Source organism: Leishmania martiniquensis, chromosome 34 (genome assembly GCF_017916325.1).
Source record: "Leishmania martiniquensis isolate LSCM1 chromosome 34, whole genome shotgun sequence".
NCBI lineage: Eukaryota > Euglenozoa > Kinetoplastea > Trypanosomatida > Trypanosomatidae > Leishmania > Leishmania martiniquensis.
In genome coordinates this window covers 143,835-160,000 of record NC_090169.1, presented here as the reverse complement: position 1 = coordinate 160,000, position 16,166 = coordinate 143,835, and the positions used below count along the sequence as shown (strand labels likewise).

General features: G+C 62.6%; 2 protein-coding genes across 2 annotated transcripts in view; both read right to left on the bottom strand.

Moving 5' to 3' along the window:
* Positions 1 to 1,752, bottom strand: part of LSCM1_02091 (uncharacterized protein) — a gene marked incomplete at both ends in the record, with an annotated part of 2,391 nt that extends 639 nt beyond the window's left edge. Inside the window, one exon of the mRNA XM_067319683.1 lies at positions 1 to 1,752. This exon is cut by the window's left edge and continues 639 nt beyond it. Within this exon, the coding sequence (XP_067175058.1) occupies positions 1 to 1,752 (1,752 nt within the window).
* Positions 1,753 to 2,592: 840 nt separating this feature from the next.
* LSCM1_02090 (uncharacterized protein) lies at positions 2,593 to 4,401 on the bottom strand (the record flags this gene model as incomplete). The annotated part of the gene is made up of 1 exon (XM_067319682.1): positions 2,593 to 4,401. The coding sequence occupies one exon, from the start codon at positions 4,399 to 4,401 to the stop codon at positions 2,593 to 2,595; it is 1,809 nt and encodes a 602-aa protein (XP_067175057.1).
* Between the last annotated feature and the right edge of the window lie 11,765 nt (positions 4,402 to 16,166).

Below are 16,166 nucleotides of genomic sequence, written 5' to 3'. Positions count from 1 at the left end.
TGCCTTCTCTAGCTGCCGCTCCTCTGCCAGTTTCTTCCGCTGCTCTTGCCCCTCCATCAACGCCTTCCAGGCGTCCCCAACCGCATCAAAGTCTTCGAAAACGTACACGGACTGATGCGGGCAGACGCTGATCGCGTCCATGCTGCCGTACTGCCCACTCCCCTTCCGCTCCATCTTGAAGGGCTGCAGGATTCGCTGCAATTCGTCCACAGTGACGATCTCACTCATGGAGACGATCACAAGGTTGCGCCGCAGATGCCGCGCCAGAGCCGACACAAACGACGTCTTGCCCGTACCAGGCGCTCCGTGCAAGAGGAAGGTGAGCCGCGGCACCACCCCGGGCACGCCAAAGCCGCCGCGCTCCTCCATAAACTCGTCGATGATCGAAAGGACGCGCGCCTTTTCAGGAAAGAAGAGGGAGCGGAACGTTTTGCCTCGCGACCCACTTGACGCCGCGGCGCTGCGGAGGCCGAGATGACCGCCCGCTACGGTGGTCATTCCCACTTTCACCGCGAATGATGTGGAGCGGACCGCCGCCGCGCAAGTCGTTTCCTCGCATGCCGCACAGATACTGTCTAGGACATAGTACGTCCCCGAGAAGTCGGCAGATGAATCTGAATTCTTTGTTTTCAGCGCTGTGGCACCGATCTTGGTGAATTCGGCCATCCGCGTGGACGGATAGATTGCTATGAGGGCTGTTCGCTTGCTCTGCGCCATGTGCCCCAAGTACCACGCATGGACGCGGCTCAGGAAGCCATCGATCACGTCCTCCGCTGGCCGTGATGCGTCGTAATCAGGAAGGCAGCCAGGGGTATTGGTAGTGCTGCAGAGAGCCTGGGTGTACTCATGTGGGAGGGGCTGGCGGTACTCGAGCACGACGATGCGTTCTTCCGGCGCGTTCTCGTTGTCTTCAAAGCAGGTGGACTCCGACTGCCCGCTGCTGCTGCTGCTGCCGTCGCCGCCTTGCTTGCCACCGGCGCGCGTGTTCTGCGCAGCGGGGTCGAACGGGCCTTCTTCGGAGTTCACCTCATCCGCTCTGCCATCTACGTGTGGTTCAGGACGCTCATCCATCTTCTCCGCGTGCTTGCGCATGCTGTAGAAAAGGTAAGTGTTTAGCTTGTCGACCTGGTGCATGGCACCCGCCTCGGCATTCTGTTCTTCGCCACTGCTTGCCCCTGCAGAGCTCTGTTGGCTCTTCTCCGACCACCTCTCCTTTCTGCCTTCGCCACTGCCTGTGACATACTCGTTAGGGAGAGCGCGCACGAAGAGTCCCGGCTCCACTTGAATGGAGTACCCGGAGCTGGGGATGACGGAAAGCTCCATGCAGGAGGCGATGACGCGTCCAAAGAGCGTGTGGAAGCGTGCCGAGTACGGCACCCAGTCCTCCTCGAACAGGTCTGAGTTGTCAAAGAGAAAGCTGTACTCGTAGTCCGCGGCGGCAACGGCATCGCACGCGTTGGCGTCACACTGCATGGCGCGCACGTAGCAGTAGGAAACGTACCCCATAATACTGCGAATCAAAATGTCGTCTTGAATGACACGATTGGGACGCACGCGCTCCGCCACCGCCGCGATTTGCCTGTCGAAGCGTGAGGCGAGCCACCGATACAGAAAGTTGGGCCAGGCGTGATGAAGAAGAACAAAGACACGCAGGCACAGGAAAGGCGCGACGGCGGCGAGGAGCAGTCTTGTGGCAGAGGTGCTGCTCCTCGCCTGCAAAAAAGACCCGTCTGCTCCGTTGTAGGCGTCCATTTGATGGGCAACAAAAGCTTCTTCATGCGATTATTTCCGCCTGCGTCAAGTGAGTATCGGGCGGCGCAGGGAAGAGGCGGGCATTGCCACTGCGAGACGAGAGTGGCGTGCGTAGATTCAGGGCGATTGCCGGAAGTTGAGGAGGAGTGAGGGAGTAGAGTGAAGACGGAGGCGCTTTCGGTGTGGTGGGCGCACGGATGACGGTCCCGCATGCGACTCTTTTTTAATTATTATTTCTTTTTTCGCCCTTTTCAGTGCTGAAAGACTGCCTCGAAAGCGGCCGCCTCGCTCTTCTCACTGGTGGCGGCGGCAGCTGCGGGTGTGCCCCGACCTCATCACAAGCGGCGCACTTTGCCTCCCCTTTCGCACCGACTTGGCCCCTCGTGTGCGCCTTTCTGCGTGGCTGTTACTGTTTTCGACATGTCGATTAATTCGCTCACCCCCTACGTGGGTGACTGTGTGTTAACGCACACGGGGTTCTGCGTGAGACGACCGATACAGTGAGGCCCTCTTGTCGCCAATGACGAGAAAGGGTGCAGTGGCTTTGGCTTTGATGCGCTTTCCTCCGCACGCGCGCACGTACTCATTGGACCGCTCCACTCTTGCTGGCGCGCGCGCGCATGCTTGCGGCGGCCTTTCCATGTGCTTCTCAGCGTCTTGGATAGAGGAGGAGGAGTGTGTGTGTGTAGAAATTGCGGTGATGTCTCTGTGCTAGCGGGCACGAGGGCATAGGGATAGATGGTGGAGCCAGGGGGAGTGGCGAAGCATGGTCCCATCCTTTACACACCTCTTCAATACTCTTCCCTTTCCTCTCAATGCGCCAATACGCCAGACGATGTCTCACACAGACGCGCTAGCTGGCTCTGCTGTTTTGGACTGCACAGTACTCTCCACCATCCGAGCGAGAGCGCCCGGAAACGTTTTGCGGCGGCGCGGTCCTCGCGAAGATCGCGTCTTTCGCGGTTGCTGGTGTTCCTTTGCCCTACACCGCCTGACCGCTGGCACAAAGACCTCAGCCAGCAACAGTGACAGATACGTGCTGACTTCCCCGTACACCTTCACGTACTCCCCCTCCATCCGTACCTTCCCCCATGAGAGCGCTTCCTCGGGCTTGGCACCAGCGTCAGAGCCGTCGAACTCCTGCCCATTGTTTATGATGATGGTGAAGTCGGCGCCGTTCCGCATGAGGTTGGCGTTACACACGTGATGCTTCACGACACCGCCGCCGCAGATGAGCATGGCGGTCTTCTTACCGAGCATGGCAAGTTTGTTGATGGCGTACACATCGCGCACGAGATCCACCTGCAGTCGCCCCATCGACGGGGAGGTGGACGGACAAGTTCTGGACTCCTGCGAACCACTGGCACCCATGTCCTCGACGGCGCCGCCACCCTCGCTGTGCGCTGAGCGGGCGGCAGGGGCTTGCGAGGGCAGCAGGAAGCTTGCGATGTCGCCATCGACAAAGGAGGGGCAGAATAGAGGGACTTCTTGAAGGGCTGCCCAGTAGACGACCGTTGTACGCGCCCTGGAGAGCGCTTCCGCACGATACAAGGCGGACGCGCCCGTGCTTGCGTGTAGCTTAGCCCCCTGCTTCTTCTGATGCGTGGCCAGCGTCTCTGCAGTTGGCGCATTAGAGTCGCCCATCGAGTGAAGCGTGCCACTGTGCCATGCCTCCAGCGCCTCCGCGAGCATATCGACCAGCCACAGCCCGCACAGCACCCATACTTCGCTGGGCGTGACGGACCATTTACACACGTCGTCATACTTACTCGGAATCGACTCCGCTGCTGCCGCCTCACGCAATCGCGCCTGGCGGGCGCAGAGGCGCTGCACCAAAATACGCATGAGGTGGTCGAACAGCTGCGAGTCGGGACTGCCCTGCCGTGGGTACTCGACGTTGCCGAAGCGTGCTGGCTTCGTCGTATCGACCGAAGCACAGCTGGCGAAGGGCTCTGCCACGTTCTCATTAAGGCCCATGAGCTGTGTACTGATGCTATGGGAAGCAAAGCTGCGCACATGCCCCGGCGCTTCACTGGCGTAGTGGTGCAGTCCGTAGGCCGCGCACGCGCGGCGAAGGTCATGCTCGACACCACCGCCACTCACAACGATGGTGCTCAGAAAGCTGTACACACTTGGCTCCTCCTCGTCAGGGTGCGGGGGCCCCCCGTACGTTTCGCTGTACTCCTTCTTCAGCCGCGCAAACATGAGGCAACACTCGGTGGCACTTGCTGCTGCCGCCGCTGACACTTTCGACGAGCGATGGACGACACCCTCCTGCACAAGAAACCGAACTGCCTCACGGCAGCCAGTTCCCATGAGGTTGGCGGTGATGCCCATAAACAGGTTCGGGTAAACCTGCTCTTGCCGCCGTGCCCCCCCATCTTCGCAGGCATCCGGCGGCACCTGTACATATTTGCCATCCTTCATCTGATAGACCTTTGAGGGCGCCTGCTTTCGAATCATGCGCTGCGCGATGGAGCGGGCGAGACCGTAGTTTGTCGCCTGGAATCCCATGGTCGAGTACGACTCGATGACGTGTTGTGCCTTGCCGAAGCCTGACGTGGGGCCCTGAACGTGAGCCAGCTTAGCAACCGCATCTGCTGCGGCAGCCGACGACACAAGCACGGCGGACTCGGCAATGCTGGACATTCGTTTTTCGCCGTTGGCGCCTATGCCACCGCCTTGCTGCTCTGCGTGTGAGAGCGCCCGCGTTTGAAAGCACCTGCGGAGGTGTTAGGGCGGTGGCGTTCGAAGGCGTCGCCGCCGAATCAAGAGAAAGAGCCGAGCCGAGAAGAGACCGCTCAAGACGAGAAATCAGCACGGCGCCCCTCCTACCAAAATGGTGGGGCGTCGGGAAGTCTCGAGTGATGGCCGTCCAGGGGTTCGCGAGACCGCTTCTGTTGAGACGTTCGAATGCCCTTCGTGGCGTTGTGCGCACGTGTTATGCACCCACACAACAGCGAGGCGAAGCGGGGAGGACAGTAGATAATTTCGATACGCGAAGCAGCAAAGAGAAGCAGTGACATATCTCAGACTGGATAGGCACATTCCAGGTGGGTAAGCCGGGGGCGAGTGCGGGGAAAGCGCCGTTTCCACGGACCGTACCGAGTGCGTGCCCCGTTCCTCGGCTTTACTCACGGTGTCGCACATCACGCAGAGGGAGCAGAGGGGCCAGCCATTAGCGAGTTCATACCGCCGCAATGTCCTTCCCATCCATAGCCTGAAAAGGGTACTGTGAGGGCACCGTAGGCATGAAAAAGGCGGAAGGACAGGTAATAAAGCGCACTGAAGCGGGGCGGTAATTCAGCAGCCTCTGCACCTGTATCCTCACGCACTCGGATAGAAAAGGAGCGGCTGCGGAGCGACAGTGGCACTGGCTAGGAAGTGGGAGGGGGGACTGCCTTCGGTCTGCTTGACCCGTCCAGCTTTCTTTCACTTTCGTTTTCCTTTTACGCTTAAATGGAAATAGTGAAGAGCGCAGAATTGCTTCTCGGTGCCCAGCACACCCATAAAGGCCCTCACGTGTCGACACTCTGCCCTTGATTGCCAGTTGTAAGGGGGTCTGCCCTCACCCCCCACTTCCGCATTCCACGAGCGAATAGCGATAAGAATTGCCCACAGCGCGTAGTTTAAGTGCAAATTGAGGAGCGGCATGGCTCACAGAGAGAGAGAGGTATGCTAAAGTCAGGCACACGGCATCCCCTTTACGCCGCCCACGTGCGCCACCGACCGCACCATTCACCAAAAGGAGGGGTAAGGGGCATTGCCTGCATTGCCTGAAGGCAACCGAGCTGCAGACAGGGCCGCCTCAGCCTCTCGCTTGCTCAGCGTTGCCATGGCCGTGCTCGTCGGGTCGGCTAGCCTACAGACGTGATCTAACTGAGAACAAAAGAGCGCCTTTCTCACGTTAGGCACATAGATGCGCGTATGCGAGCCATGCGTCTGTGTGTGTGCGGGCGACAGTGCGGCCCCCCTCCCCCTAGCCCTGCAGGCACTTCCTTCGCCTTTCCCGTTCCGCTTATGCCACCTCTTCGCGCCAGGTGCCCGTCGTCACGGCTTGGCCTTCAGCAGGCCCTTTCGCCGTCCATTCTGCAGCGGGCCGCGGATCACGTAGGACAGATGAGCCATGCAGCCCTGGAGCCTCGCATTGACAGCCTTGCTGCTCACCGGGTGCACCCCCTGCGCGCAGAAGCGAGGGCAGACGTGCCGTCGACGTAAAGCTGAGGCCACCTCTCCAATCGAAGGACACAACAAAAAAGGTAGGAAGGGATCGCGACTGCGCCCCAGACTGCCACGCAGCTTCTTCGGGGGCCCCAGCGCCATCACAGCTTCTACGCGCAGCGCACAGACGGATACCAACGGCGCTCCCGTATAGAGCTTGACCAGCATGCGAGCGTGAGTGCGAGCATCTGCGCATGTTACCTTCTGACGTACAGGTGCTAATGGCTACACGCCCTTGCCGACGGTCAGTCCACATCGTCTTCATTTCTCCGGAAAGCCTTCACGCGGCAAACCAAAACGCACAGCAGAGAAGAGAGTGGCGCAAGGAAAGACCCAGATGCAAAGAGAGGCTACGTTGCCAGAGGGACACATACGCTTGCACATGCACACACAGACGGCACCGGCGTACGAGACCGCGCGCAGAGCACGGCCCTGCCGTTCCGCAGCAGCAACGAGATCGGCCACCCCACAGCCGCTCCTCCCGCGCAGGAGAGGGAAAGAGAGGGGGGTAGTGCGCGGCCGTGGCGCTGCTGGCGTCGATGAGTCGAAGAGCGTAAGCACAGAGGGGAGAGAGACCGAAGGACAGCAAACAGACGCGTACAGAAAGAGGCGTCGTGCAAAGCAATAAGTGAAACAGAAGGCATCGCAAACCAAAGAGAAAATCAAACGCACACGCGCGCACCTCTGCCGCCTCAGGCGGGGCCGGGAAGGCGCGCCGGCGGAGAGGGCACAGCGAAGTGTGCAGCGTTTTGCTGTATTTCGTTTTCCGTAGTCTTCCCGCTCGCGTTATGTCACCCCTTTCCGCGTCTCTGCCGGCGGCGACGATGTATGTCAGCTCATATATCCTTTGGTGCCCCCGTCGTTCCGCTGCTGTGAGCAATTCAGCACCGAGGTGCGCGCGCACGACACCTCACCTGCCTCCGCTGCGCCAGCCACAGGTCAGGACCCTCGGAGACCCTGCACTCTGCGCCTGCACGCCGCGCTTCTCCCGGTGCCGCTTCACGCCGGTGCGCCCCGTCATACGGTGTGCTGACCCCTCACATCAGAGCCGGCAGCACTCGATGGTGCGGTGGGGCCGCAAAAGAAAAAGCAACGAGAACAGCACAAAAGAGGCGAGGACATGATGCGCGCCCAGCGAGTGCACACGGACACTGACAGGCAGAGGCAGAGACTCGAGCCGAAATAGGGAGGGGAGAGACGCCGCCTCGGCCCTTTCCGCTGCGCACTCCTCTTCTCCGCTGCGCTGCCGCATTGCCGCACGCGCTCCCCTCTCACGCACGCACCCCCCTCTCGGCGTCCGCCTCCGTCGACGGCACAGGCGGAGCGAGAAACAAGCGAAGAGGAAAGGGGGCAGAGAGGCGCGCACGCGCACCGCATACGGCTGCTGTTGGCGGGGGCAGGAGAGCCAAGCGAACGGAGGGGTTCGGCAGCGGAGCGGCAAGGGGAGCGGAAACACGGGGCGGCTGGTGCAGGTGAGGGCGACAGAGAGAGAGAGGCGGCGGCGGCGACAGGTAGGCAGGAGGGCCCGCAGCCTGAGCCCTTTCTCATCGTCTCCCCTTGGCATCAGCTCCGCCGGCACCCGTGCGACGGCGTAAAGGCGGAGGCGCCGCGCTGCCCTCCAGCTCGCCCTCCACCCGCCTTGGCACCCATCCCCTTATTTTGCCACATCGGCGGCTTCCGGCCCCACTCGCACCAGAGCCGTTAGCCTAGCACGGGAGCAGCAGGAAGAAGATGTTGATGACATCCAGGCACCAGGCGGTCACTAAAAGGGCGAAGCCAGCAGCAAAATTGAAGTCCAAATTGAGAACCGGGCACCGCAAGTCGTTCTGATCGTAGTAGGTCGCCACCATGAGTGCCCACACGACGCAGAGTGTGGCGACGCCGACGATGTTAAACCCCAGGCACACCCAGCGGAGCCAAGACGAGCAGAAGAGCGACGAGAAGCCGAATACGAACGCCAAGCCGTACAACAAGACGGAGATTACAGCAAGACCTTCTGCCGCGCGGAAACGGAGGATATACTTGGGGCAATCCGCCCATAGCTCGTCCACCGTCAAGACGTACTTGATACTGATGCAGTCCGACTTCAGTCCCCACAGCGTCACGCACAGCCGTGTATCCGTAAGACGCTTATCTTTTTCGCTAAAGAGCTCTATCGGTGTGCCCACCAGCACCAGGAGGAACGCGATGAGCTGAAGAACGGCGTAGACAACGATGCCGCACTTACACTCCATCTCCGCGGCTTTGCAACGCGGATCTCAGAGGGGTAAGGTGCAGGCGGACAGGGGATAGAGCGACGAGGGGGGTCGCGATGGTGCCACAGGGCTGGGCGATAGAGCGGAGCGAAGGGGGAGGGGTACGCACGAGATGGAAGAGAGGGGAAGGGGGTGAGCACGCGCGCAAGAGAGTCGAGTGTGGGCAACGGAGTGGCGCTGGTGCTGTTTATTCGTTGGCGCCTGTTTGTCTTCAGAACCGGCGAAGGGGATGCACGATGTGAGTCAGAGTGACGGCAGCGGACGGGGAGAGGAAAGCGTGAAGTAGGCGGCGGTGGGGCGGGCAGGTGGGTGTGCATGCCGTGCGCCGTGGGAGCGGGATAGGCCACCCGCTGCCATGCACACACAGACGGCACCGGCGTACGAGACCGCGCGCAGAGCACGGCCCTGCCGTTCCGCAGCAGCAACGAGATCGGCCACCCCACAGCCGCTCCTCCCGCGCAGGAGAGGGAAAGAGAGGGGGGTAGTGCGCGGCCGTGGCGCTGCTGGCGTCGATGAGTCGAAGAGCGTAAGCACAGAGGGGAGAGAGACCGAAGGACAGCAAACAGACGCGTACAGAAAGAGGCGTCGTGCAAAGCAATAAGTGAAACAGAAGGCATCGCAAACCAAAGAGAAAATCAAACGCACACGCGCGCACCTCTGCCGCCTCAGGCGGGGCCGGGAAGGCGCGCCGGCGGAGAGGGCACAGCGAAGTGTGCAGCGTTTTGCTGTATTTCGTTTTCCGTAGTCTTCCCGCTCGCGTTATGTCACCCCTTTCCGCGTCTCTGCCGGCGGCGACGATGTATGTCAGCTCATATATCCTTTGGTGCCCCCGTCGTTCCGCTGCTGTGAGCAATTCAGCACCGAGGTGCGCGCGCACGACACCTCACCTGCCTCCGCTGCGCCAGCCACAGGTCAGGACCCTCGGAGACCCTGCACTCTGCGCCTGCACGCCGCGCTTCTCCCGGTGCCGCTTCACGCCGGTGCGCCCCGTCATACGGTGTGCTGACCCCTCACATCAGAGCCGGCAGCACTCGATGGTGCGGTGGGGCCGCAAAAGAAAAAGCAACGAGAACAGCACAAAAGAGGCGAGGACATGATGCGCGCCCAGCGAGTGCACACGGACACTGACAGGCAGAGGCAGAGACTCGAGCCGAAATAGGGAGGGGAGAGACGCCGCCTCGGCCCTTTCCGCTGCGCACTCCTCTTCTCCGCTGCGCTGCCGCATTGCCGCACGCGCTCCCCTCTCACGCACGCACCCCCCTCTCGGCGTCCGCCTCCGTCGACGGCACAGGCGGAGCGAGAAACAAGCGAAGAGGAAAGGGGGCAGAGAGGCGCGCACGCGCACCGCATACGGCTGCTGTTGGCGGGGGCAGGAGAGCCAAGCGAACGGAGGGGTTCGGCAGCGGAGCGGCAAGGGGAGCGGAAACACGGGGCGGCTGGTGCAGGTGAGGGCGACAGAGAGAGAGAGGCGGCGGCGGCGACAGGTAGGCAGGAGGGCCCGCAGCCTGAGCCCTTTCTCATCGTCTCCCCTTGGCATCAGCTCCGCCGGCACCCGTGCGACGGCGTAAAGGCGGAGGCGCCGCGCTGCCCTCCAGCTCGCCCTCCACCCGCCTTGGCACCCATCCCCTTATTTTGCCACATCGGCGGCTTCCGGCCCCCACTCGCACCAGAGCCGTTAGCCTAGCACGGGAGCAGCAGGAAGAAGATGTTGATGACATCCAGGCACCAGGCGGTCACTAAAAGGGCGAAGCCAGCAGCAAAATTGAAGTCCAAATTGAGAACCGGGCACCGCAAGTCGTTCTGATCGTAGTAGGTCGCCACCATGAGTGCCCACACGACGCAGAGTGTGGCGACGCCGACGATGTTAAACCCCAGGCACACCCAGCGGAGCCAAGACGAGCAGAAGAGCGACGAGAAGCCGAATACGAACGCCAAGCCGTACAACAAGACGGAGATTACAGCAAGACCTTCTGCCGCGCGGAAACGGAGGATATACTTGGGGCAATCCGCCCATAGCTCGTCCACCGTCAAGACGTACTTGATACTGATGCAGTCCGACTTCAGTCCCCACAGCGTCACGCACAGCCGTGTATCCGTAAGACGCTTATCTTTTTCGCTAAAGAGCTCTATCGGTGTGCCCACCAGCACCAGGAGGAACGCGATGAGCTGAAGAACGGCGTAGACAACGATGCCGCACTTACACTCCATCTCCGCGGCTTTGCAACGCGGATCTCAGAGGGGTAAGGTGCAGGCGGACAGGGGATAGAGCGACGAGGGGGGTCGCGATGGTGCCACAGGGCTGGGCGATAGAGCGGAGCGAAGGGGAGGGGTACGCACGAGATGGAAGAGAGGGGAAGGGGTGAGCACGCGCGCAAGAGAGTCGAGTGTGGGCAACGGAGTGGCGCTGGTGCTGTTTATTCGTTGGCGCCTGTTTGTCTTCAGAACCGGCGAAGGGGATGCACGATGTGAGTCAGAGTGACGGCAGCGGACGGGGAGAGGAAAGCGTGAAGTAGGCGGCGGTGGGGCGGGCAGGTGGGTGTGCATGCCGTGCGCCGTGGGAGCGGGATAGGCCACCCGCTGCCATGCACACACAGACGGCACCGGCGTACGAGACCGCGCGCAGAGCACGGCCCTGCCGTTCCGCAGCAGCAACGAGATCGGCCACCCCACAGCCGCTCCTCCCGCGCAGGAGAGGGAAAGAGAGGGGGGTAGTGCGCGGCCGTGGCGCTGCTGGCGTCGATGAGTCGAAGAGCGTAAGCACAGAGGGGAGAGAGACCGAAGGACAGCAAACAGACGCGTACAGAAAGAGGCGTCGTGCAAAGCAATAAGTGAAACAGAAGGCATCGCAAACCAAAGAGAAAATCAAACGCACACGCGCGCACCTCTGCCGCCTCAGGCGGGGCCGGGAAGGCGCGCCGGCGGAGAGGGCACAGCGAAGTGTGCAGCGTTTTGCTGTATTTCGTTTTCCGTAGTCTTCCCGCTCGCGTTATGTCACCCCTTTCCGCGTCTCTGCCGGCGGCGACGATGTATGTCAGCTCATATATCCTTTGGTGCCCCCGTCGTTCCGCTGCTGTGAGCAATTCAGCACCGAGGTGCGCGCGCACGACACCTCACCTGCCTCCGCTGCGCCAGCCACAGGTCAGGACCCTCGGAGACCCTGCACTCTGCGCCTGCACGCCGCGCTTCTCCCGGTGCCGCTTCACGCCGGTGCGCCCCGTCATACGGTGTGCTGACCCCTCACATCAGAGCCGGCAGCACTCGATGGTGCGGTGGGGCCGCAAAAGAAAAAGCAACGAGAACAGCACAAAAGAGGCGAGGACATGATGCGCGCCCAGCGAGTGCACACGGACACTGACAGGCAGAGGCAGAGACTCGAGCCGAAATAGGGAGGGGAGAGACGCCGCCTCGGCCCTTTCCGCTGCGCACTCCTCTTCTCCGCTGCGCTGCCGCATTGCCGCACGCGCTCCCTCTCACGCACGCACCCCCTCTCGGCGTCCGCCTCCGTCGACGGCACAGGCGGAGCGAGAAACAAGCGAAGAGGAAAGGGGGCAGAGAGGCGCGCACGCGCACCGCATACGGCTGCTGTTGGCGGGGGCAGGAGAGCCAAGCGAACGGAGGGGTTCGGCAGCGGAGCGGCAAGGGGAGCGGAAACACGGGGCGGCTGGTGCAGGTGAGGGCGACAGAGAGAGAGAGGCGGCGGCGGTGACAGATGGGGAAAGAGGCGAGGGGGGGCATGGACGGGCTCGCCGTCGCCACCTGTGCGCTGCCCACGGCAGAGCGCGCATCGCTGCCGAGATGGGGCGAGGGTAATAGTGAAGCAGTACGCAAAGGAGGGATAAAGGGGACCGCGCTCCAGGGGATGCACGCGCAGATGGGGAAGAGGCAGAGACGCCGGCGACAAAGAGCACTCGACGTCTCTCTCCATGCGTCGGCAAGTGCGCGCCTACGCCGCAGCGGCAGCGGCGCCCCGCAATGTGTGTGGTGGGAGTGGTGCCGGTGCATGTCGCCACTGCGCGGATGGCGCGCCAGCAGCGCCACACACGCACGCGCGAGAGGGCTGCATTCGTCCGAGAGAGAGCTGGCATCCACTCCGCCGGCTGCTCCGCGGGGAGCCATCGCGCAGGCGCTGCGACGCTAACAAGCGCGCCCCCGCCTTCCTCCTCTGTGGCCCCGGGCGCCCGCTGTCACGAGCGCCTCCGCTGCCTAGTAGGGGAGAAACAGGAAGGCAATGTTCACAATATCCAGGCACCAGGCGATGAGAAAGAGAGCGAATCCCCAATCCATTCGGACTGCGAGTTCGAGGTTTGGGCATGCAACGTTAAAGTACACGCTGTAGGACTCATACACTATCGCCCAGGTGATGCACAGGGTGCCGGATCCGAGGATGTTGAGCCCCAGGCATACCCAGCGCAGGACAGCATAGCCGTACAACAATATGAGGAGGCCCAAGACGGCCGCCAAGCCGTAGGTGAAGATGGAGATGACGACGAAGACTTCGGCAGCGCGGAAGCGCCGCAAGTTCTGTCCACAGTTTGAGAACAGGTGGGCGAGGGTCAATGTGTTTCGTGCGCTTGAGCACTCCCTAAGGCCCCATAGGGTGATGCAGAATTTGTCCGCGAAAAACCCAGTGTCCGTTCCGCGGTACATAGGGCCAGGCGTGCCCACCAGCACCAGGAGGAACGCGATGAACTGGAGGATCGTGTAGAGAAGAATGCCGATCTTACACTGCATTGTCGCAGAACAGATGCGTGACCAATGGAGGGGCTCCAGTGGAGGTGGGCGGCAAAGACGGCCACGATGGGGTATTGCAACCGCACAGCAGCGCTGCCGAGGGCGGTGAGAAGGGTAGAAGAAAGCAGAGGGGGATAGAGAGAAAGAGCGGAGGCGAGACGGGAGGTGAGCAGGGGGGATCGAGTGCAGCCGAAGGAGTGTCTTTGTGTCTTTCTTTGTGCGTTTGCTTTCGAAAAGCGGCTAAAGCGATGCGCAATGTGAGCCAGAATTACAGGAGGGGGTACGAAGGGGAGAAGATAATTGCAGGTGACTAGAGTCTGGAGACACAGACACGCGGGCGAGGTGGCGGGGCGTGCACAGAGGCAGCACATGGGTCACTGAGCGGCACAGACATATATACATATATACATACACAAGGATATGACGTGCAGACTGGCAACCGGTGGGTGCGAGCTGCGCCCAAAGAGCAGTGGCGGTGGGACGGCACGCCCTGTCCCCCACCCGACAGCCTTCTTGTCCTCGCCGTCGCGGATGCCCCTCCATGCACACTGTCCCTGCTGCCCGGTGCAGTCATCCCACGCCGGGCGTAGTCGTCGCGCACCCAAGCGTGCGCCTCTCCCTCCTTTTCCCACCTTGATCAGTGCACCGGCAGCGGGATACAGGCGCTGCGCACCGCGGGGACGGCGGAGGGAGGGAGGGGGCGTGGCGAGCCACCGCTGCACCGGTGTGGCCGCCTCGGTAGCGGCGTGTGTGCCTGTGGAAGGCTGCACTACGGCCCCTTCCGCTCGCGGCGGACAGCAGACACAGACAGACGCTGCGGCCGCAGCCGGATGCAAAACGCGCAGAGGCCCCGCTCCGCCAAAAGAGGAAACGGCAAGAGCAGCGCATATCCCCGGCATCTCCGCATGCACGTGACGGGCCGAGGGGGCGCGTCGGCGCTCGCGAAGGTGTGCTTACCCCCATCAGCGGGGTGCCGCCTCGTCCGGAGCGTTGCTGGTCGCTCCAGCTATCTCGACGAGGTGGTCGGTGTGCTGGGCCCATGCCAACGCCTGCTCGCCACTGCGTACGGGAGTCGCTCCGTGGTGGAGGCGCCACAGCCCAGCACTCGCTGCCGGAATCGACGCACCGGGCACACCCATGCCAACATGGCATAGCAGGCAGTCGAGCTCTCGATCAGAAGGGCTCCAGGGCTCTGACACAGCCCTTTCGTCGACGGATGAGGGTGGGCCGGGCCGCAGGTCCAGTGACTACGCGGATCGGGGTGCGCCAGCGGTAAGTGCGCGCCGCTGCCAGTGCTCCAGGCGGGCCACCCATCAAAGAGTCAAAGATACTGGGAGGACGCAGACGCAGCCACACACTGCGCACAGGCAGATGCCGGCGGCGCCCCTCAGCACGACGCCTCGCCAGTGTGCAAGAGCGAGCGCCGGTATGCGTGCATGTGGGTTTGCACGCTTCATGTGCCGGCGTCGGCGTCCGCCTCTGCGTGGAGCCTCATCATTGTGTTTCTGTGAGACACGCCCATGAGGCAGGCGCGAAGGTGCGCAACGGGCAGCAGAGGGGCGCATGGAGAGACGCAGGTGGGCATGCATGCCGTGCGCCGTGGGAGCGGGATAGGCCACCCGCTGCCATGCACACACAGACGGCACCGGCGTACGAGACCGCGCGCAGAGCACGGCCCTGCCGTTCCGCAGCAGCAACGAGATCGGCCACCCCACAGCCGCTCCTCCCGCGCAGGAGAGGGAAAGAGAGGGGGGTAGTGCGCGGCCGTGGCGCTGCTGGCGTCGATGAGTCGAAGAGCGTAAGCACAGAGGGGAGAGAGACCGAAGGACAGCAAACAGACGCGTACAGAAAGAGGCGTCGTGCAAAGCAATAAGTGAAACAGAAGGCATCGCAAACCAAAGAGAAAATCAAACGCACACGCGCGCACCTCTGCCGCCTCAGGCGGGGCCGGGAAGGCGCGCCGGCGGAGAGGGCACAGCGAAGTGTGCAGCGTTTTGCTGTATTTCGTTTTCCGTAGTCTTCCCGCTCGCGTTATGTCACCCCTTTCCGCGTCTCTGCCGGCGGCGACGATGTATGTCAGCTCATATATCCTTTGGTGCCCCCGTCGTTCCGCTGCTGTGAGCAATTCAGCACCGAGGTGCGCGCGCACGACACCTCACCTGCCTCCGCTGCGCCAGCCACAGGTCAGGACCCTCGGAGACCCTGCACTCTGCGCCTGCACGCCGCGCTTCTCCCGGTGCCGCTTCACGCCGGTGCGCCCCGTCATACGGTGTGCTGACCCCTCACATCAGAGCCGGCAGCACTCGATGGTGCGGTGGGGCCGCAAAAGAAAAAGCAACGAGAACAGCACAAAAGAGGCGAGGACATGATGCGCGCCCAGCGAGTGCACACGGACACTGACAGGCAGAGGCAGAGACTCGAGCCGAAATAGGGAGGGAGAGACGCCGCCTCGGCCCTTTCCGCTGCGCACTCCTCTTCTCCGCTGCGCTGCCGCATTGCCGCACGCGCTCCCCTCTCACGCACGCACCCCCCTCTCGGCGTCCGCCTCCGTCGACGGCACAGGCGGAGCGAGAAACAAGCGAAGAGGAAAGGGGGCAGAGAGGCGCGCACGCGCACCGCATACGGCTGCTGTTGGCGGGGGCAGGAGAGCCAAGCGAACGGAGGGGTTCGGCAGCGGAGCGGCAAGGGGAGCGGAAACACGGGGCGGCTGGTGCAGGTGAGGGCGACAGAGAGAGAGAGGCGGCGGCGGTGACAGATGGGGAAAGAGGCGAGGGGGGGCATGGACGGGCTCGCCGTCGCCACCTGTGCGCTGCCCACGGCAGAGCGCGCATCGCTGCCGAGATGGGGCGAGGGTAATAGTGAAGCAGTACGCAAAGGAGGGATAAAGGGGACCGCGCTCCAGGGATGCACGCGCAGATGGGGAAGAGGCAGAGACGCCGGCGACAAAGAGCACTCGACGTCTCTCTCCATGCGTCGGCAAGTGCGCGCCTACGCCGCAGCGGCAGCGGCGCCCCGCAATGTGTGTGGTGGGAGTGGTGCCGGTGCATGTCGCCACTGCGCGGATGGCGCGCCAGCAGCGCCACACACGCACGCGCGAGAGGGCTGCATTCGTCCGAGAGAGAGCTGGCATCCACTCCGCCGGCTGCTCCGCGGGGAGCCATCGCGCAGGCGCTGCGACGCTAACAAGCGCGCCCCCGCCTTCCTCCT